This window comes from Pangasianodon hypophthalmus, chromosome 20 (assembly GCF_027358585.1).
Source record: "Pangasianodon hypophthalmus isolate fPanHyp1 chromosome 20, fPanHyp1.pri, whole genome shotgun sequence".
Classification (NCBI taxonomy): Eukaryota; Metazoa; Chordata; class Actinopteri; order Siluriformes; family Pangasiidae; genus Pangasianodon; species Pangasianodon hypophthalmus.
The window spans coordinates 19,191,524-19,214,074 of record NC_069729.1 but is presented as its reverse complement, the minus strand read 5'-3'; the positions used below and the strand labels follow the sequence as shown (position 1 = coordinate 19,214,074).

Here is a 22,551-nt window from a genome sequence, read left to right as displayed (position 1 = left end):
ACACTTTAAGTGTACACTTAAAGCACCTTCTCAGGTAAAACATACATCCTAAAGAAAGCACCCTATCAGCAAGGAAAGGTAGAGAGGTCTTTTATTTGATTTCTTCTTTGAAATTTTGGTAACACTTTATTTTAAGGAACACATTTGTTATTTTTATAATAAAGCTCAAATCAGACACTTGTAAAAGGTTTATTCACTAAGCATTACTCTTTATTCATAAATACATGTATTGCTGCATAACTGGAGATCTGTTTGATGAAAATGAGTAAAAAATGCAAGTGTCTGATGTAAGAGGTCAGGCACTGATGTTGGTGAGGAGGTCTGGGGTTCAGTCGGTGTTCCAGTTCATCCCAGAGGTGTTCAGTGGGGTTGAGGTCAGGGCTCTGTGCAGGACACTCGAGTTCTTCCACTCCAACCTTCACACACCATGTCTTCATGGAGCTCGCTTTGTGCACAGGGGCATTGTCATGCTGGAGCAGGTTTGGGCCTCTTAGTTCCAGTGAAGGGAGATTGTAATGCTACAGCATACAACATTCTATACAATTGTGTGCTTCAAATTTTGTGCAACCATTTGGAGAAGAACCATATATAGGTGTGATGGTCAGGTGTTCCAATACTTTTGGCCATATAGTGTATCGTCATCTATAAAATGCAGCCGTTTTGTCTAATCTGAGCATTATTTGAGATTTTTAATGCACTTGTATTTGCATTTTGTTGTGTTTTGATACAGCATCATTAAACTGTGAGGTGTCCATGTCCACAGCGTTTCTCAGATTCTGGAGGCAGTGGTGCTCGTTTTAGAGGCCTGACCTCAAGTCAGAGCTAAATAGTTAACGTGAATGTAGCTGTTTTTGCAGGACAGCACAGTGTAGAAAGGGAGACAAAAGGGAGTCCATCAACAGTCCTTTAAAGAAGTCTGTCAATACTCAGATTGACTCTGTCAGAACGCTGTTAATTCACTTTAAATTGCTTTAGAAGATGCGGAGGCCTGGAGTGATTTGAAAGTTAACCAGGACAGGAGACTAAAGGATTACATTTAATAGACTTTTTTAAGTGTGATTGTTTGGACCCTAATGGAATTGAAAAATATGTTTACCCTTTCACTCTGACTTCAACCTGGTGGTGTAAAGGCATGTAGGGTAATGCTGTGTTTATTCAATACAAATGTATTGTAATGTGGACAAAGATGGATGTTCCAGGTAGCATGGCTTTTTGCTTCCGAGTTGGATTAGTTTTCTTCTTCTAAACCACAATAGAGCGCATTTGAGATACTGGTAGTGTATATACATGCAACACCACATGCAGTTTGTATTTATTAATAAACAACACATTGTTCTTTTAATTCATGTATAGTCACAATAACTAGCTAGTTCATGTTCTCACTTTTTAATGGTCTTTCTTGGACCAGCCTCTCTTTTTCTCTCTCTTAAAGTTAATAAGGCAAAAAACACAACTTGTCATATTAAAGAGAAGCTGTAAAGCGTAAACTCGTCAATTTGCCAACAAAATTTTTATTTATTAAAGAATGATACAATATACTTGTTTTTATTCATTAAAAGCTACATTTAAAGCCGATAAAAAAGTTTTTTTTCCTCAACAAAGAAATGATAAAATGGCTTCAGCTGTTTCTTTGTTTTTTTGTTTTCACTTGAAATACATGAAGTAAATCTTTCAGGAAGTGAAAAAAGAGAACTAATGAAAGAAGGACCATAAAGAAAGAGGAGAAAAGTTTCCCCCCCAAGGCGCTGTGCAGTGCAGGATCCCTTTTTGTTTGTTTCCAGACGTCATTTAGTGATTTATCACACACCCGGCTGTCAGCAGGGGGATTTCTGAGACGTGTAATTGTGACATGCATGTCTGACCTTGGTGCTACTGAAAGGCCACAGCTTCATCAGTCCAAGACGGCAGGAAGTGGCAGCTAGCGAGCAAACAGTGGAACGGCATATCAAGGGAGAGAGAAAGACAGAGAGAAGCAATAGAGAGATATAGAGAGGCCACCTGTTCCTGCTTTCTGACCCTCATCAGCAACAGATTTCACAAATTAGGAGTTTCATCAGCGCGCACACTAATAACCGAGATTACGACATATGCTCCCTGAGAGAGGACGAGACAGAGGGAGAAAGTCAGACCTAAAGCACCTCATTTAGGCTTCTTTCTGAGTCATGGGAAAAATTAAGCCCTGGGCTGCCATTTTTTTTAAAACCTTACACCTACAGACCACCTGTTAATGATGACACGAATACTGAGAGCAGCTCTTTGAGAGCAGTTTTAAAATGGCATCTGCTCAGCATTCATCAGTTAAATATTGTTTAAAAAGCCTGAGCATTATTACACCGGACAGTAGTATCAGTGCGCGCTCGGTCACCTTGCAGGTGTGCATTTTTTGCAAGGTGCTTCAAAATTTGGGAGCTCATAACGACCAGGTAAACATGGGACAGTTTTATGTCTTTTATCATTTATAACTCAAGAGAAGATGATGTGGCAACAATGATGCTGTTTTTTTTCCGTTAAAGAGCAGCTCCAAGAAAATAAATTCAAATTATAACAAAAATATCATCTTAAGCTGTATTGTGATCATGTCTTTGTTTAAACAAAAGTTCTTTAATTAGTGATTTTATTGATTTAAATGCTGTGGGTTGGCCATTGCCTTGTGAAATCGACACATTCTGGGGGCGGGGCTTATTTGATCCAATACTAGTGAGAGAACACTGAAAATCAGGCCTCTTAAATGTGCAGTCTTGAAGGATGGGTAGAGGTGGGAGGTTTACTGGTAGGCTATAAATGAGAAATCAAATAAATCTAGTTTCATTTGGTCATCGTTTCCACCCTCTGTAAAGCTGTTATTCGGTTTTCCCGATCGTGACGCCTCGGTAATGAGTGATGAGTAGGGCGGGGTGTATTCTCATTACTCTAATCGAGTGCATAGTTAACTGTAATGGTACTTTTTAAAAGATATATATATATAATTAAATCATGGTACTTTTACTTGAGTCTTTTAAAAATAAATATTTCACTTTGTTTTGAGTGAAAACAAGATTTTATTAGTCACATGCACAACTATATACAGTATGTAACCTGCAGTGAAATGGAAACCTGGCCTACTCCTCTTTAGTCTGTGCATTAAATTCTAAATTAGAATTAAAATTTAAAAATCAGAAATGAATAAGAAATAATAAGAAATAAGATAAGAATAAGAAATCTGAAATCTGAAATATGAAAAGAATAAGAAATATGAAATCTGAATTATATGTACACCCTGGAAATCTGTAAGCCAATTAAAAGACACGATGTGAAAAGACAGAAACCTAATCAAAATAAAGCAGCTTCCTACCAAATGCTTAGAGAGACGCAGCAATGTGTGAGACAGTGGAGACAGGTGAGCATACCTGACCCAATTTATCAGCTATCTTCAGTTTTAATTGTTTCAAAGGAAACAGTGTGATAAAGATAGACTGTGAAGCCAGCCAAATCCTGTGGAGGTATCGGCATTTCACAGACATCCAACCTGCAGAAACATGTACAGCTAAACCATTAGTTAGCTGAGGACTTAGACTAGCTAGCCATAGCTTTTACATTTTAATGCTTTACAGTATGAAAGCTTAGATGTAATGTTGATGTTTAGTAGCGAGCGTTTGTTAAATACTATATCTGAGTGCTGTTATGTTCTATAGATAATGCTCAGGAGTAAGCGCATATTTGCTAGGTAGCTAGAAACAGGTATGAATTAACAGCCTCAACAAGCTACTGAAACCCCATCAAGAAAAACTTTTCTTTCTTAAACAGCAACGTTTTTTATTCCAATTTTTATAAGCTTTAGATTATAGTGACTGTCCACTCTACAAGTCCCTGTTGTATGTTACTATAGAAATGATAATGTATTAAAAGAAGCAGATTTATATACATTTGTATTATAGCTGCATTATTGTCAGATTTGCCATTATAGAAGTTAATCAACACCTTCGGACAAATCAGAATGGTCAGAAGGGAGTTAAAGGACTCGCTCGTTTCTGCAAATCGCTAACATGGAGCGTCTTTCTGTCAGTGACACAGGACTCCTTTCCTCCCCTGGGATTATGTGTTTGGTGTTTGAACACGTGGTCGTGAAAAATAAAGGACACTAGAGTTGCTCTTTTACAGCGTTTAACCTCACACAGCCATCAGGGCCACTATTGAATAATAAATAAACGATGTGGGAAAAGCGTTTAACGCTCCGGGGCCGCTCCTTATCCCAGAGTGACCTTGGAGTTTACCCAAAGCAGGACAAGGAGGCTGGTTATCAATAAATTAGAGGGGAAAGACCCAGTGGAAATGTCGAAGTGGTGGTCGAAAATGTTTCATCATGCTAGGCGTGTGGCTCAAGGCGAGAATCGGGGCTCGGTTGGCATATCGATTCAACCGCAGAACACTTCAGATGGATCGCGTGGCAATTAATCAGATTGTCGTCCAGCATCACCTCCGAGAGAAAGTGTGCGATTCGGTAATTAATAATTATTGAATATTAAATCAATTGCTGTCAGTATCAGTGTCCTGAGTGAACAGAGTGTCTTGAAGTACAGTTCCCCGAATGTATTAACAATGTGATAGATTTATGGTTGCTGTAGAACGTACTGTAATATAAATACACTGCAGATTCAATTCCGATGATGGATTTAGAGTTGGTGCATGAACCCGTCTCTGATTTATTTCAGTATTTTAATATGTGCTTCTGTCTCTTGCAGTAAATCTCCTCGACACTTCCACAATATCAGGAGACTGGGGCTGGATGACGTATCCATCACACGGGGTAAGACAACCACTCTCACTTACAAGTTTTGAACTTTATAAATGTTTAGAAGTGTTTATAAAGGGTTTTTTTTCTGTAATGAAGTGGTGGGTTTATTGTTTTTGGCTTTTCAGACAAATATTATGACAAAAATTAAACTACAGTTGACTATGGTTCATCTTCATGGTTCAATCTTTATTAAAACAATAAATATATAAATTGATAAATAAATAAACAAACACAAAAGTGATATATTAACTTTAAACCTATAGAGATTTTGTATAGTTCTATTTTTTAAATATCTATTATTATTATTATTATTATTATTATTATTATTATTATTATAATACCATTAATTAATACAATAAATAATAAAAAAATATTAAAAATTATTGGCACCCTTATAATTAGCATACAGATATTATGACATACCTAATGTTTAGTCAAAGACCAACAATGACAACAATTTTTTTTTTCATTTTATAGTTATTTAATTTTTATTGTTTTATTTTATTTTATTTCATTTTATTTGTTTTTTTAAGGATTACAAAGCAACATCTTAGTTCACACACATAGTTTTAAAGTAACATTTAACCAGTGTTCATTTGGACTCCATAAGTGTCAATAATTGACTCTTTTTTTTTTTTTTAAAGAAAATACTATTATTTAAAACAATTCTCATGAAAATTAAAGGATAGCTCATAGTTTGGGGAAAAATTAAAAAAACTGTGTGCAAGATTTATTTTAGTTATTATATATTATATATTTATATATATATATTTAAAAAAATTATTTTTGTGTGTGCATTCTTTTAAAGGGTGCTAATCATTTTGTTGCTCACCATACACAGAACCTGAATTTAAAGTGACGTGTCTTTATTAGTGAATCTGCTTGTGTAGCAGAGTTTCTTTCTTTTCCTCCCACTCTCTTACCCACTCTCTCAAACACACACACACACACACACACACACACACTGCCTCGTCACACAGCCTCACTTGTCACTTTGACATGCTATTCAGCAGCTCACAGCGCACACAGGAGGAAACTGATAGACAGAGAGAGAGAGAGAGAGAGAGAGAGAGAGCGAGAGGGAGAGAGAGAGAGAGACAACAGGCAGAGATACAGGCAGACAAACCGAGTGACAGAGACAGACAGAAGTAAAGAGATGAGAGACAGACAGATAGACAGAGATAGAGAGACAGACAGACATACAGAAATACAGACAGAGAGAGAAAGACAGACAAATAGAGACAGAGACAGAGACAGACAGATATAAATACAGACTGAGAGAAAGAGGCAGAGAGAGAAATTCAGACAGAAAGAGGGATAAAGATAGAGAGAGACACATTGAGAAATAAAGTGACGAAGGAGTGAAGGAGAGACAGAGAGATGTAGACAGATATGGAGAGAGAGCAACAGACAGAGATACAAACAGAGAGACAGAAAGATAGATAGAGGGATAATTGATGGATGAAGCAGAGAGAGACTCAAGAACAAGCTTTACTTCATAATATCTTCATACACAGTAAATAAGAAGTCATATATGACAGGATAAAACCAAACGTATAATACTTTCTTCCATTTGTGTGTATCATTCAGTAAATAGGAACGAACTGCAGGTAGGAATTAAAGTTGTGAGGGGGGACGTGAAAAAATGTCGGCTCAGGATTGGTTCGAGGAATCATTTGAGCTAATGGTTTGGATTTGTCACTTCTTTACAGTGTCACACCTAATTTGCACGGAGTTGAGAAAATCTGAATTCACTCACTGAAACTGCAGCTCTGTGTCGTGTATGTGTGTAGAAAATAAACGGCCGCTGGTCACTCTGTCGCTTGCTGGTGTGAATGTACGGTTAGCTGCCATGCTCGCAGATCAATAGTGCAAATAGTACACATTTATTTTCACTCAGAAGGAAATAGCAGCCCACAGAAAGACATGCTGCTCGGCCATCGCTCTGTCCGTGTCACTTGTTTCCCTGGCGGTAATAAACCAAAGCGTCCTTCCATCTTGTTTACAGCCTCCATTACGGCGAGCTCGGGTTACAAAAGGATTTGCAGCATGGACACTTTCCTCCTCATGCAGCTGTCTCTTTCACAGATCCAACACTTCCATTACCTTCACATTTCCCCTCTGAATGCTGCGTGAGTTTACAGCCGACCGTGCAGCAACTCGCAATCGTCCTGACAGCAGGACAAGCCGAAGTGCAATAAGAGATTGCTCAGTGGAAATCTTCGCAACACAAACCCAGAATTTTTGATTTAGTTATTTATTTGAATATTTCCGGCTGTATCGTAGTAAAGGTGCCCTTGATCGGGTTGCACGTGCCGCAGGTGTCGTGATAAACTGGTGTCATGATCATATCAATCACAAGCGGAGGTTTATGAGGACAGAGAAGGAAATACAACACCTGAGGCAAATCTGTGTTGCACTTTGCAGTTTAACACTAGCTGCAATTTCAATGCATAGTACGTGTGGGAGAACTTTTTCCTGTCCCTTTCTAGAAAACATTTTTAGGTGGTTTTAACAAACAGACATGGCATCCAAATTCAAATGAATGAAAAAAATGTGTATGGTGTAACAGTAGCACTGAATGGTGCAGGACTAAACTACCCATCAGCCCCAGGATGTCACATGATCTCCCTAATCACTCTCACCTGTTGGTCATTATACCTTGTTAACACCACTATGTAAGTTCCAGTTTTCCAGCGTCTCATTATTAAGCTTTGCTGTTGTCGTTTGTTGTCGTGTGTACACTGTTGTCGCTTATAGTTTGTGGTTTTCCTGCCTTGCATTCAGAGTTCATGCTGATGGTTCTTGTTTTCACCTTTTTGTTTGTTTTGTTTGTACTTTCCACAAAAAAATCACTTTCATTTGCAGCCGTCACTACCTCCGATTCATGACAGAAATTTATTCTCTTACATTTTAAGTCTAAAAGATATATAGTATATTAGAAAGCAGTAATTGTTTTACTTAATGAGACTCTTTTGTGTAGAAAGTTTAGACAGAAATGCTTGAGAGATGCTGTGTGTGTTACCGTCAGCCATGTTGGATTGGGGGAGGAGCAACACTTAATGGCACAGTAAAACCCAGGATAATGGCGTAGTGACACAGAGGTGATTTCCTTCAAATCAATTTCTAAAAACATCTTTAAATTAACGGTTTGTGAGTGTGGGAACAATAGATGAAAGGGTTAAATGTACTTATTCTGGCAATGTAAGAAATTCTCTGCTACACTCACAACTAATTTTTTTTCTAAGGGCGCTTTCATACCTATTTGTCCAGATTCTGAATCCGAATCGGAGTGAAATTTGATACGTTTGGTGATGCTTTTCGGAAACTCAGCCTGGTATGGTTCATTTTCCTACCATTTTCCTGCCAAGTACTTGTAGAAATCATAAAATCACCCAAGCACAGAGAACACGGAGAACACAGAGTCGGCAGTGAAAAAAATGGAGAATTACTGTATATAAATAACTAGCATAAAACATTTTGTGCATCTCAACCATTTCTGCAGCACTTCAGTGATCTGTCCTTCTGTTCCATTTGTGCTCCAGTTTAGCAGCTTGCATGTACAAAATAAACGCTGCAACCCAAAACACACGGCATGTTTTGTTCACTTCCTGTATTTGGGTCGATTCTGGCCTGAATCACTTTGTCACTGCACCTGAAGCCGGACACACAGCACCTCGCTGGGATGCTCTCAAACCCCAATCACTTTTACCTGATGTGTTCTCACCTGCCTAACGAATCACACACACCAGGATCAAGTCAAACAGACTCAACACTGCATATGTGAAAGCGCCCTAAGAGTGTAAGTAAATATCTACTGTGGATGAAATTCAATGTTGAATTCTTCTTTTAAAAAAAAGAGGAAGAGATCATTTTGTTATCCTTGCCTTCCTTGATTTCTTGGAGAAATCAGCTTCACATAGCGATATTTACTGAAGCACTTAGACTTCTTTTAAGGTATTAGATGCATCCTGGTTTGGCTGAAGTGTATGTTTTAGCAGCACAGGAAGGAACGAGCCGAGGCTGTCAGAGGGCAAACGCTGTCATCCGTCCCCAAACAGCTGATAAGAGACCTCCAAAGAGATTAGTGTCACAGCGTCTGGACCTCCCTGTTCCTCAGGCCGTCACATTGATCTGATTTCATTCCATTTATGGCAGAAACACATAAACAACCTGGCTCTGGCAGTATGGCAGACACACACACACACACACACACACACACACCAACAGACACCTGACAGCAACAAGCAAAGGGGAAGAAATCAAAGTAAAAGCTCCGGAAGACGGATTAAAATTGGATTCAAATGGCACCTTGAGTGTGAAATCCAGGACGCCCTGTCATGTAAGAGTGGGCTTATCGAAGAGTGTGCTGTGGATTTGAGGCAGTGAAGATTGAGTGAACGGTGAAGAAGACATGAGTGTTGCTCTTGTTGGGACTTATTTTCCTGTTTCCTATCAATTCACAATCATTTCTACGTAACTGTCGAGTCAGGACAAATAAACAGCACATTCCACACAAGTTAGAGTTCATAGGGCTACATTAAACCTTCATATACCCTACATAAACCTACATAAAGATTTATAAAGCCTTATCCCAACAGACCTCAGCTGTCATTAAGCCTGTTTTTTTGATGTCAACACCTGAGCGTTGTTGACTTTTGTCGACATAACAACCTTATGACACTTCCTGTGCTGACATATAGTAACATGTCATCACTTTGTAGCTACATACATAGACAGCATGTCAGAGTTACATAACAGTGATGATGTGTGTAGAAACTGAGTATACTTATATAGCTGTCATTACATTTTATAAGACGTTAAATTTAAAATATTTAGTGTTGCTCTAAAGTATTAGCAATATTACATGGGAATTCTTTACTTAAAGGGAACGTTCAGCCTGGGAAGTGTCATAACAACCTTATAACAGAACTCTGTGTCACTTACCACTTATAACTTGATATCAAAATTGACTTTATGAGAACTGACATATACTGAAATAAACATTTATATATGATAACATAGGTTTATGTCATTTATCTTAAGAGGCTTATATAGGTGTCATGTAGCCCTGAACATTGCCCTTAAGTATTTCCAATATTACATGAAAATACACTACTTAAGGTCAGTGTTCATAGGGCTACATGATGTGAGTGAAATCTGGAAAGCATCGTAATAATCTTATGTCAACAGAAATCTATGTCACTTGCTACAGGTGTTATGTCAATTTGATTTGATGAGAACTAACGCATATGTTGCAATAAGGCTTTATACAGTCTATTTTAATGTAGATTTATGTCATTTGTCTTAAGAGGCTTATATAGGTATTATGCAGCCCTATGAATATTGCCCTTAAGTATTAGCAACTTTACAGGAAAATGCTTTATTTAAGGGGAACCTTCATAGGGCTACATACAATATAATTTAGCATGGAAAGCATAATAACAGCCTTATGTCAACAGAAATTATGTGACTTGCCTCAGATGTTATGTCAACTTGACAACAAAACTGACTTTATGAGAACCAAAGCATTTTGAAATTGGACTTTATAAATGCTAATATAGGTTTATGTCACTTACATAAGCTTATATAGGTGACGAATGTATAAGACTTTGTTCCTGGGAAGTGTCATAACAACCTTGCGTCAACAGAAATCTGTCACTTGCCTCAGGTGTTATGTCAGCTTGATATCAAAATTAACTTTATGAGAACTTTATGAGTGACGTATATTGAAATGAGCCTAATGCTAATGTAGGTTTATGTCACTTATATATAGGCTTATCTAGGTGCCATGTAGCCCTATGAACACTGCCCATGTGTAAAGTATTACCAATATTTCATAAATGTGAACAAAATTCCCAGCAACGCTAGATGGTAGGACACAGACCGATCTAAAAACCTGTGTCTCCGAGTCTATTGTTGTGGATCTTCACTTTCCTCCTGGCCATCCTGAATTATTTATGCGCCTTCATGAACTCACAATGAGGAGGATCTTTTCTGTCCAGTTGGAGAGGGAGAGAGTGCCGGCGCCTCGGCACTGCCCTCGGCACCCAGCTCCTCTCGCTGCCAGCTGCCACTCCTGACAGCCCGCGGTGGACAACTTCATTATTTTCCCATCTGCCTCCTGTTTTTGCTGTGACAAGTTCATTTTCGGCTCCTCTCCTTTCTCGCCAATCGATAGAGCTGATAAGACAGGCGCGTGGAGCAGTGACAAATGGGTTCTAAGAGTGAGATGATATGGATGTCATCATCCCTTGTCATGGCATTTTGTCATGTTGTCAGACTTTCCCATGCCCTTTTGTACCTCTCAGATCATGTGTAATGCTTGTAGATGTAATGTGCATCCAAAGCTGATTCTCTGTAACCAGGTTGGGTAATAATAATAAATTTTATATTATCTTGGTAATTTATTTCAAAACGTTTGCACAAATGGACACAGACACTGATAATCCTAATCCTACACAAAAAAGATAATGGTATGGGTAGAGACAACAAGTCTTGTCTTGAATAATGTCTTAATAAGACATAAAAATGCAGCATGAAGAATTTCCTATGTCATTGCAGCTTTATTTCTGACTAGTACAAAGCACTGACACTGGAGACTCCTTCCATAAAATGTTAAATAAACATCTCCTCACAGAAAACTTCATATCAACAATTATACCTTTTTCTTTTTAATACATTGATTATTATTATGTGTATATTATGCAGAATCTTATGAATGAGGTGTCACTATAGATATTATAATGTTTTAGAATGAGTGCATTACTATAAATCTGTTTTGTTGTGTGTTTTAAATTACTTTTTAAGTATACTTGGGTGAATAAAAAAAAATAAAAGCCCAGAGTGGTATGGTGGCACAGCAGGCAGCATTGCTGCCTCACAGCTCAAGGGTCCTTGGTTGGTTTTTGATCTTGGGTTACTGTCTGTGCCAAGTTCTCCCCATGTCAGCATGGGTTTCCTCCGGGTTCTCTAATTACCTCCTACTTCCCAGAAACACGCTGCTAGGTGAATTGGCTAAGATACATTGCCTCTAAGTGTGTGTCAATGTGTGTGTGTGTGTGTGTGTGTGCATGGTGGACTGTGATGGACTGGCATTCCATCCTGCCTACAGAGAACCTTTAAAGGTTCCTCCAGAGAGAAAACCAAAGAACCCTTAAGGCTCCTGAATGTTCTAGTATGTGAATAGAAACTTTATATTATGTTGTTCAATATTAGCGAGAGACAAAAACACAGGACACACTTTCAGAAATAACGGTACCAAACTGCTCCTTTTTGTTGTCACTGGAGTGGTACCATGAAAGCTGCATGTTTTGTATCTTCTACAGAGGAAAGTGCATGTGGTACCTTTAACTAGCTATTAGATTAGTGGTCCAAAAATATACCTTAAAATGATTTTAAAGATTTTGAGGTAAAAGATTTACAGTATACTAAAGGCACAAAAGCTGTCCCCTTGGTACCACGCCAGCGACAAAGAAAAGTACAGTTTGGTACCTTTATTTCTGCGAGTGCAAATAGACTACATCCAGATTTATATCCACATCTGTTAAGCCTTGATAACTGCTGCTTACAATCGCTTCTTTCTTCCTCCTTGGGTAATTACTAAGCAAGCACTGGAGGAACGAGCCGCGCACTTATCTCACTGAAACAGCCTCATCTTAGTGAGCTGTCAGAGGTCGTCACTTTCTCTCCCACACTTAACTCTGGTCCTGCCAATGCTCGAGTAAATATTTGTGATTAGTAACCTCAGCGGTGTAGTGAAGAAGAGAGATGTTAGGCAAATGTCACTCATGTGGTGTGCGCCAGGTCGGGAAGCAGCTGCTGTCCTGCTGTTCTGTTTGCACAGGAATCTTTGATGAGGGCTTGTTAAACTGCGATTCAAGTGGATAAGTATTTGTAGATTAGCCAGTCAGAGTAGATGACCCATTTGGTAATGTTTGTGATGTACGTAATGTGTACTGTTACACAATCTTCCCTCCTCTAAACCTGTAAAATAAATTTTATTACAGAGTGATGTGATTTAGAGGTAATGTTGACAGACCAGCTTCTTGTTACAGGAAAACTCCACCCTGGAATGTGTTTATATTAAAATATTCATGAATCTGGTGCTGATTTGTTGGCTGGTTGGTGCTGTACTTTTGCTGGGGCAGTGGTGGCTCAACGGTTAAGGCTCTGGGTGGCTGATCAGAAGGACGGGGGTTTGACCCCAGCATCACTAAGTTGCCACTGCTGGGCCCTTGAGCAAGGCGCTTAACCCTCTCTGCTCCTCCAGGGGTGCTGTATCATGGCTGACCCTGCGCTCTAACCCTAGCTTCCTAACAAGCTTGGATATGTGAAGAAAAGAATTTCACTGCGCTGTAATATATATGTGACAAATAAAGGCTTCCTCTTTAGCGATGTGTACCATGCTGACGTCACAATGCAGGACATCAACGATCTCAAACACAAGGGATAACAGTCAGGTTTCACTGTTAGATCTTAAAAACGACAAGCTTCGTTTCTCACTCACCATTTTCAAGCGACTTTCAATGTCATATTAATGAGAAATCTTGTTTAGAAGTAATAGAGACTGTGGTGCAAGTGCTGGTGCTGTTTCTGAACATTTGGGGGCCCTAAGCAACAACTTACTCAGGGTCCCACAACATTTAAGCAGTAGACCATCAGGCTATTTAACATGGCGAAACATTTGAACTCAGGAAACTCATTTCTTCATTGGTAGAGATCGTCTGAGCTAATGTTAGCCTAACACTTCTTACTCTAGATACTAGCTAACTCTTTCCATTTCAATAACATCAACAAGCAGAAGCAAGAAAGCAGACAAACTGACTTGCTCTGGGTCTGTTTCTCCTCTTCTGCTCTTTCTTTTTGTGTTTTTCCATCCCAGATAGATATGAATGCTTCATGATTGCTGCTTCTTCATGACATTTTGATGTCAGTTTCCTTAGTTATGTAGATTACAGTTTCTAATTTTTTTCACCAATCTATCTATTTTAAAAATCATGGTGCTCTAAGTGACCATTTATACCACTTATAACAAGAAACAGCACTTTGCTGTGCACTTTGGTGTGTTTGTTTGGCCATATTTCTGACCAGTGAATTAATTTTGTGAGTTTTACATAGAAATCTTTGGCCCAACACCCTCGTCAGACAATGTTTCAGTTTTGTTTTTTGGTCAGTTTAATATTGTGCAGTGTGAAACCAAACCAAATAGCAAAGAAACCGTATACATATGTACAGTATGCTTCCTTAAAACATATGACGTGATGCCAGTGTTATGAAGAAAATTTGTTACTGAATAATAATCTTGAAGATGAGCAGTAAGCCTGGAGTTTATGGGGTTTAAGTTGAAATCCAAAGTTTCTGGTTTGTGCGAGGAGGCAGCTGAGGCATTTTGTGTGTTAATGTGTTGCCGTGTTGTCATGGCGAATGCCACCCAAAGATGTTCAGTCATTATGTCCTGCTGCTGTGCTGCTGTTTAAACAGATTCAAAGGATTTTTCACTTCCCAGCTTCTTAATCTGAAATTGGATCTCAAGGAACCGAGGCCGGACTTTTCGACTTCTTTTATACTTGTTTTATAAGCGTCTTCGGTCAACAGAGACAGCTTGTGCATTCCAATGAAGCGTTGTGGTAATTTTTAGGCATTATCACAAAGGTGACGTGTTAGGATGCACTTTATCGTTTCTCCAGGGCAAACTGGGTGAAATAAACCCTGAAACGTTTCAACACCTGGAACGCTACGTTTGAGAGTAATCATGTGTACGCATTTAGTTAACAAAACGTGGCTGTGTGCACAGGAATACACACAGTACATATACACAAATATACAGAAATATACGCATGACTACGCACACGGAGTGCGCTCAGACAGGCAAAGGACTAGTTACAAATCACAAAGATACACTTAATCACTTTTTTTTACTTTATTTATACCTCAACGCTGTTGAATTCTCAATTCTGATTGGTCAGAAGGTTGTTCATTTTCTAGAACAGCAGCTCTGACAGTAGTGTAGCTGCAAATCAAAGGTTTATATTAATGTGCTTGTTCTAATATGTTATCGTTTCTATAGTAACAGCTCATTGACAGGGACTTGTACAGCCAATACTCCATATAAACAGATTAAAAACATGCGAAATGGTTGGTATGGTGAAGTTTTCTATAAGGAGACATTAATGTTTCTTTAACATTTATGGAAGGAGTCTCCAGTGTCAGTCAGAGATTAAAAAAAAAAGGCATAACTGTAAGTTTTCTGACAGCTTCAGGAGTTTTAAACTTTGCAGTTTCAAAGTAACAAGTTGTGTCTTTTTTGTCTTATTTACTTAATGAGAAATAAAATAGACATTAAATGTAACTATAAATGGATAAAAAGCCTGTCATTGATTATTTTCCTATAATAGCACCACCCAAGGAGTTTTATTCCTTACATAATATATTTGAAAAGTGAAACAGATATTTTTTAAACTAATAACGGGTGAATAAAATATTTCCAGTCTTCTGGAAAATAATGCACACAGTTTAAGAGACAGCTTTTATATATAAAACGTTTTATGAAATAATAAAAATGTGTGCATAACTCCACTGATTTCACCCAAACATCAGATATCACTGCTATAAAAACTATCAAAGCATTGTATCATGAAAGCTTAGCAGTAATTAAGGCTGTTGATCAACAGCGTAAAGTAATATTATCTGTGTGTGTCACTCGAGCTGACACCTTTCATCCAGTCCTCGCAGTATACAAACGTTCTCAGATATCATATAGTTGTCTGAAATGACAGTTTTCATATTTAGAATTGTTTTTGTCCTCCCACACTTTAGGATTTAATGCACTGAGGAAATTAAAATGGAATCTATTTTGAGAAAATTAAGTGTGAAATTTGACAAAAGCATTGCGGTAATCAGTGAACTCTTCCACTGATGTTCCAAAAGCAGCTGTGATGTGGTATTAACATATTAATCCTCGCTGAGATGCTGAAAGACTCCATCTGATAAAAATTCCCTTTTTAAGCTTTTTTTAAAGCCTTTTGTAATGTTTTGTAATGTTTGTAATGTTTAGTTCCTCTTGAAAAAGTCAAGAGAAGAAAAAAAGAGAGAAGAGTTTTGGTTTTTTGTATATATACAAAGACGTTAAACATCCGAACACCAGATTCTAAAAGTACGAGCCTCTCGATTTTACCATAACAGTAAACCTAGAATGTAACAGCACATAGCTGAGTAAAAAAGTTTGCACCTGCTTGTTTCTGGTGCTTAATTATTATTGCAGTTGAGTCTGTCAGCAGTTATCTATATTAGCAAACTTAAAAGTTTGCATCCCCAATGACTTGCTCTGGTTAATGTATTTGAATGAGACTCATTAAGGTGTAATTACTTAAAACAGTTATATTTCATGAAATAAATAACTAAATACATGCATATTTACATAAATAAATAAAATACGGTTAGAGAGTCACAAAATGCTGACATTTTTATATCAACTGTTTTACTGGTAATATGTTAATATATACGTTTTGGCCATTTTGGTTACTTGTGATATTAGAGAAATATCTCACTTTGGGTTAAAACTCTTAGGTTTATTTTCATTACTGCAATGAGAAGTTAAAGAATTTTCACTAATTTGTGAACCTTAGAAATGAGTCATTTATAATGATAATAGATTATTAAGATGGCAGGAGAATGTTGCAGTACATAACGTATGCTTATAGATCCTTGTATTTTTAAATTCTAGTGATGTTCCTAAGCAATTTTAATAGTTGATTTGAGCGTACATAAAGGAAATAAATAAACAATTGATTCATGGATGTAACTGAATATGAATACATTCTGAATTAAGAGACAATGTATTGTAAACAGCTACAAATACAGATACTTGTAAAAATAAATAAATAAAAGAACTATTTTGTGGAGAAAGGAGGTGTGCATTGGCACTGGGATCCTATTAGATGCAACAAAAAGCAGGTGATTGCCAGCAGTCAGATATGAAGCTTGTAGGACAAAGAAAGACCATACAAACATGTTGCGCATCCTTTGTAACTGCCTGGTCAAGGTCACAGTGGCTTCAATTAGGCTACTTGTTTGATTATATTTTGGGAAATAGACCTAAAAAACTAACCCTAATCCTAACTCAATTTGTTAGAAAATATTGTGAGCATGTATTAAAAAATAACTGTATTTGCAGGATTAAAAAAAAAAAAAAAACAGTCCCATGCACACCTCTAATTATGAGCTGGAGCGATGTAGCTGAGTTTGAGGAACTGTCAGAACACATTATCATGCTGACATTGCTGACAGTTCTACATTCATTGTTTTCCCAGTGTTTTCCACTGTTTCCAGGAGCATAGGATTAGGGTTCATGCATATAACTATTAAAAATGCTTTCTGGTTTAGGCCACGCCCACTTCAGTTACACATGCAGGCACTAAAGAGATACAGATACAGATAGTGTCCTTGTACACTCCTACCCCTGATCATTTTTCATACAGATGATTATTTTCATGTTTAATTACCTGATCATTTTTCTCCCTCAGATTAGAATTTAGCAAAGCAATGTCCAGTGTGACTGCTGCTATTACCTGTCTTTCTCCTTCACCTTCACGCTGACACACATATATCCTCTCCAATCTGATCCATGAAAGTTGAAGCAAATTCCCTTAGTGTCAGTTTGCCCCATTCATACACACCCCTCTGCGATTAATTACCCTTCCAAGCTTGTTCCTGGCCAGTGAGCAATCTGCAGGGTGTGTGGAGCGGTCCTGGAGATGAAAGCCGGCTTGATGGACGCTCTGTCCCATATGGTCCAGCTTGAGGTCTTTCAAAGTGCGGCTAGCCTTCAACTGGCCATCGTTATTATTTCATGAGCTAGCCGTGAGAACTGAGCTGCTTGCCTGTAGGCCATAAAACTATCGATGAGTTCTAGATTTGACGATTCTTCTCTGGCCAGCTGTTGTCAGAGAGTGTGTATCAGGGCGTGGTTTAGCATTGGAGAGTTCAGTGGTGAAGTGTCAAGTATGTGGTACTTTGGATTAAAAGAAGCCTTGATTTGTCGCATATACATTACAGCACAGGGAAATTCTTTTCCTTGCATATTCCAGCTTGTTAGGAAGTTGGGGTTTGAGAGCAGGGTCAGCCATGATACACCACCCCTGGAGCAGTGAGGGCAGCTAGGCGGTGCTGGGGCGTGAACCTCTGACCTTCTGATCAGGACGCCACGCTGCCAACACATCAAGTAGTCAGCTAAAGGCAAACTAATGTCTGTCTGACCTTCCAATCATCCATCTCCCACTCCAATTATCCAGTCATCCAACATTTAATCATCCATCTTATCTTTCCATCCATCCATCTATCCAGTGATCAATCCATACCTTCATCTACCCATTAACCTAATCATCCACCCATTCACCAATCCAATTAACTATGCATCTAATCATCCATCTTTCCATTCATCCACCCGATGCTCAATCAATCAAAGGATCCATGCAGCCATTCATCCATTTATCTAGTATTAATCCATCAATCTTATCATTCATCCATTTACTTTTACAGCATCCATCCGCCCATTCATCTAGTAATCCATCCATCCACCCACTCATTCATTCAGTCATCCATCCACCCAGTCCTCCATCCACCAATCCATCTTTCTGCTGTTGGATTGTAGTAAAATACAAAATGCACAACACATTTTACACATTTAACCCAAAGTGAACTCTCTGTTTTCCATGAATTCAGAGTAAAACTTAAAAGCTATTTGTGATGTAGATAAAATGTATGCCATTAGTGGTGTAGTCAACTCTAACATCCTCTTCCTGTTTTGGCAGTGGGATGCAATTAACGAAATGGACGAATACTTCAGTCCCATTCATACGTACCAAGTGTGCAATGTCATGAGCCCCAACCAGAACAACTGGCTCCGTACCAAATGGATCCAACGCAGCGGCGCTCACCGAGTCTACGTGGAGATCAAGTTCACGCTCCGTGACTGCAACAGCATGCCGGGCGTTCTAGGCACATGCAAGGAGACCTTCAACCTCCACTACAGTGAGACGGAGCGTGACGTGGGAACCAGCCTCCGAGAGAACCAGTTCTCCAAGATCGACACCATCGCAGCCGACGAGAGCTTCACCAACGTGGACCTGGGAGTGAGGAGGCTTAAGCTGAACACGGAAGAGCGCGGTGTGGGGCCTCTTAGCAAGCGCGGCTTCTACTTGGCCTTTCAGGACATCGGTGCCTGCATCGCCATCGTCTCGGTGCGAGTTTACTACAAGAAATGCACAGGCCTGGCGAGGAACCTGGCTGTGTTCACGGACGTGGTGACAGGAGCGGATTCCTCGTCCCTGGTGGAGGTCAGAGGTCAGTGCGTGGATCATGCTGAGGAGAAGGACACTCCCAAGATGTACTGCAGCGCTGAGGGGGAGTGGCTCGTTCCTATTGGACGGTGTGTGTGCAGTGCTGGGTTTGAGGAACACAGAGAGGCTTGCATTGGTAGGTGGCCTGTTTTTTTTTTTTTTAATTCCAGGTTAAAGCATAAAAATTATACACACAAAAACACATCCATTAATTTATTGGAATATATCTTTTTTCCTTAAATGTATATTCCTGTTTAAACAGTGTATTGATATGAGTATTCTGAGTATACTGTATTCCTATTTTCCACCTTGTTACTCCAGATAATTATCCAATTATGAGATATTTTATCACACCCTTGTGACAAGAATCAGATCAAGACCAGGATCGATGCTAGTACAACAAAATTAATTTACAACTTTAATAATCAGAACAAGAAATTAAATACAATAAAAAATATATATACTGCGCTAAAAACATAAAGCAGAGAACACTTAAAGACAAACTTTATGGCAACACGGAAGTGAAGTAACACAGCAAACTCAAACGCCAACACAAATTTGTAACATGGTAACCGTTTTTTAAACAAAAAATAAATACAGGACAGTTTTTTTTTGCTCCTAATGAAGATTTTTGGTTAGAGTTGATGAATTATTGTAAGCAGCAGTCACCATTATGAGTCACTCAGACTCCATGTTGATTATTATTCATTTCAAAATCTCCTTAATTGGTATGGGTGCAGTGCTGTACTACTGCTGCCATGTCATGGGTCGTGTGCGTGTGTGTGTGTGTGTGTGTGTGTGTGTGTGTGAGAGAGAGAGAGAGAGTGTGTGTGTGTGTGTGTGTGTGTGAGAGAGAGAGAGAGAGAGAGCGAGTGGGAGGAAAAGAAAGAAGCTCTGCTATCTTAAAGCAGATTCATTAATAAAGACACATCACTCTGTATACAGTGAATAACAAAATTATTGGCACCCTTTAAAAGAATACACAAAAAAATAAATAACCACTAAAATAAATATTGCACACTGTTCTCCCAAACTACAGAAAAATACTAGCTATCCTTTAATTGTGTGTGTGCGTGTGTGTGTGTGTGTGTTTGTGTGAATTGTCACAGGTTAAGTGTCGGAGTGATAGAGTCAGGCTTCTGCTCTCTGTGCTAATTTCACTTTCCTCCCAGTCCTACGCACAAGGCCTCAATGTCATCATGCTCAAAGCAAGTGCTTTTTAAAATGCTGATCAAAACAGAGCACGGAGTCGGTGTCCTCTCCGTGTCTCGGCACCTCGCTTTTCCAGGCTGGATGAAGAAAAAAAAAAAAAACAGGGGGGAAATATCCATTTCAAAGCGGATGAGTCAGTACATGCTCGTTGGGTGCTGGGGAGCCTTGTCAAATCCACTTCACTTAGCGACTTGATTTAACCCACTTACGCTCCTCCACACATGTTCGCCTGCCTCTGAGGGCCTGACTTATTCATAAAAGCTTGTAAACAGAGATTTATCCAATCGGATTGAGCTTGGCGAGCCGTGATGGTGTTGGTAGGGGTTCATTAACCAATAGCAAAAGGGCTAAAGTACGATGTATTTGTGTAGAGATAGATGATAAAGGCTTCAATGCAGATTTAATGTTTTTTGCATTTTATAGGGCTTGGTTAAAAAAATAAGAGATGTCTAAGGTCATTAAATGTGTTGATTGGCTGAAAAGAAGATGTTTAACAACATAGAATCCTGACGAATGAGCGAAGTTATACTACACCGCTGTTGAATTCTGGATTCTGATTGGTCAGGAGGTGTTGTTATTAATATCATTATTAATGTGCTTGTTCTAATATGTTATCGTTTCTATAGTAACAGATTGCACAGGGTCTCCACATAAATGAAGCCTAATAATAAACACCAAAGTCAGTTTAAGGATTCTTCGAGCTGTCTCCTGCTCCTGTAGTCATCATTCACGTCCTGGCGTAACTTTAGGCGCTTGGTAGTTTTATAAAGTGGTGTATAAAATATTGTTAGAATACTGTTAGAAAATGAAAACTTCACTATTTATAGAATTAAATTTGACACATTGCTAAAGACATTAGAAATTATTTTCCCGTGTATTGCATTTTTTTTTTACTTTTTGAGAAGATGTGCACACTAAAAAAAAGTTGAATATTAATATAAAGTTAACTCAGCACAAGAAATTACATTTATTACATTTATTTATTCCGAATAGTGCTTTCAACCAACTTGAATTCCTTTTTTTTTTTTGCTTCCTATATGACAGCTCTTCTATCCTCTATGACAGCTCTTGTGTGTAGCGTTATTTCATCAATCACTGAAATGCCAAACACTTTGAAAGCCACACAAAAAAATACATACACATCACAATAAACTACTGCTTTATTTATTGAGATACTTTACACACTGCAGTAGAGTATACTACAATTAGTCCATTAGTAAAACATTCCTTTAAAAATAGTTTTAAAATACTTCACAGAATCGTACTGGATTCTGTGTGTGTATTCATATTCTAATGTAATGCATAAAATTGTTCATTGGTAAATGGATGTGCTTTAGGTGTCTAATTTCTGCCTGAGACTCACTCCAGGGTTTGTGATTTTTGGCACGTTAATGTGAGCAGCTTTTGCATAATGCATGTTTTAAAAGGGTCAGAACACCTGGGGTGTGTTTGCATAATCATTTGAATGCAGTTTAAACATTTATTATAGTGGAAATAAACATCTATAGCATCCAAACACCAGCACATCAGACAGATCCATGGAAAAAAAAACCTTATAAATAAATAAATGTTTGTTTATTAGTTAATCAGCCAATAACAAATATTACAAATATTAATAAAAGTTATCATATTATTATTTATTATTAAATAATAAGACAATCATTTGGCAGCTGCACACTGCATAAAATCATGCAGCTTCAATTATGGTCACATCAAACATCAGAATGAGGAGAAAATAATGTGATCTCAGTGATTTTTGACCATGGCACGGTTGTTAGTGCCAGTTTGAGTATTTCATAATCTGCTGATCTCCTGGGATTTTCACACACAACAGTCGCTAGAGTTTACACAGAAAGGTGCGAAAATCTAAAAACATCCAGTGAGTGGCAGTTCTGCAGGAGGAAAGGCTTCGTTGATGAGAGAGATCAGGGGAGAATAGCTAGACTGGTTCGAGCTGACAGGAAGGCTGTGGTAACTCAAATAGCCACTCTTTACAACCGTGTTGAGCAGAAAAGCATCTCGTAACGCACAATATGCCACTCGTGGAAGCTGACAGCATTGTGCTCACTGTAGCCTCAGATTCTCGTTCTTGTCTAACAGGAGTGGAACCTCATGTAGGCAGTAATGGCAATACATTATTTTATTAATTTCTCATTTTAATGGCATTACTATGTTGCAAAAAAATCAGTAACTAATAAATGAAATTTTATATATATAAAATTTACTCTG

The 22,551-nt window shown here is 38.3% G+C and overlaps 1 protein-coding gene across 1 annotated transcript in view; it reads left to right on the top strand.

The window, feature by feature from the left end:
- epha8 (eph receptor A8) overlaps window positions 1-22,551 on the top strand; it is an 86,246-nt gene that overhangs the window by 17,409 nt on the left and 46,286 nt on the right. Inside the window, exons 2-3 of the mRNA XM_026932866.3 lie at window positions 4,719-4,783; window positions 18,583-19,246. Coding sequence (XP_026788667.1) covers window positions 4,719-4,783; window positions 18,583-19,246 — 729 coding nt within the window. The remainder of the gene's footprint in view (window positions 1-4,718; window positions 4,784-18,582; window positions 19,247-22,551) is intronic.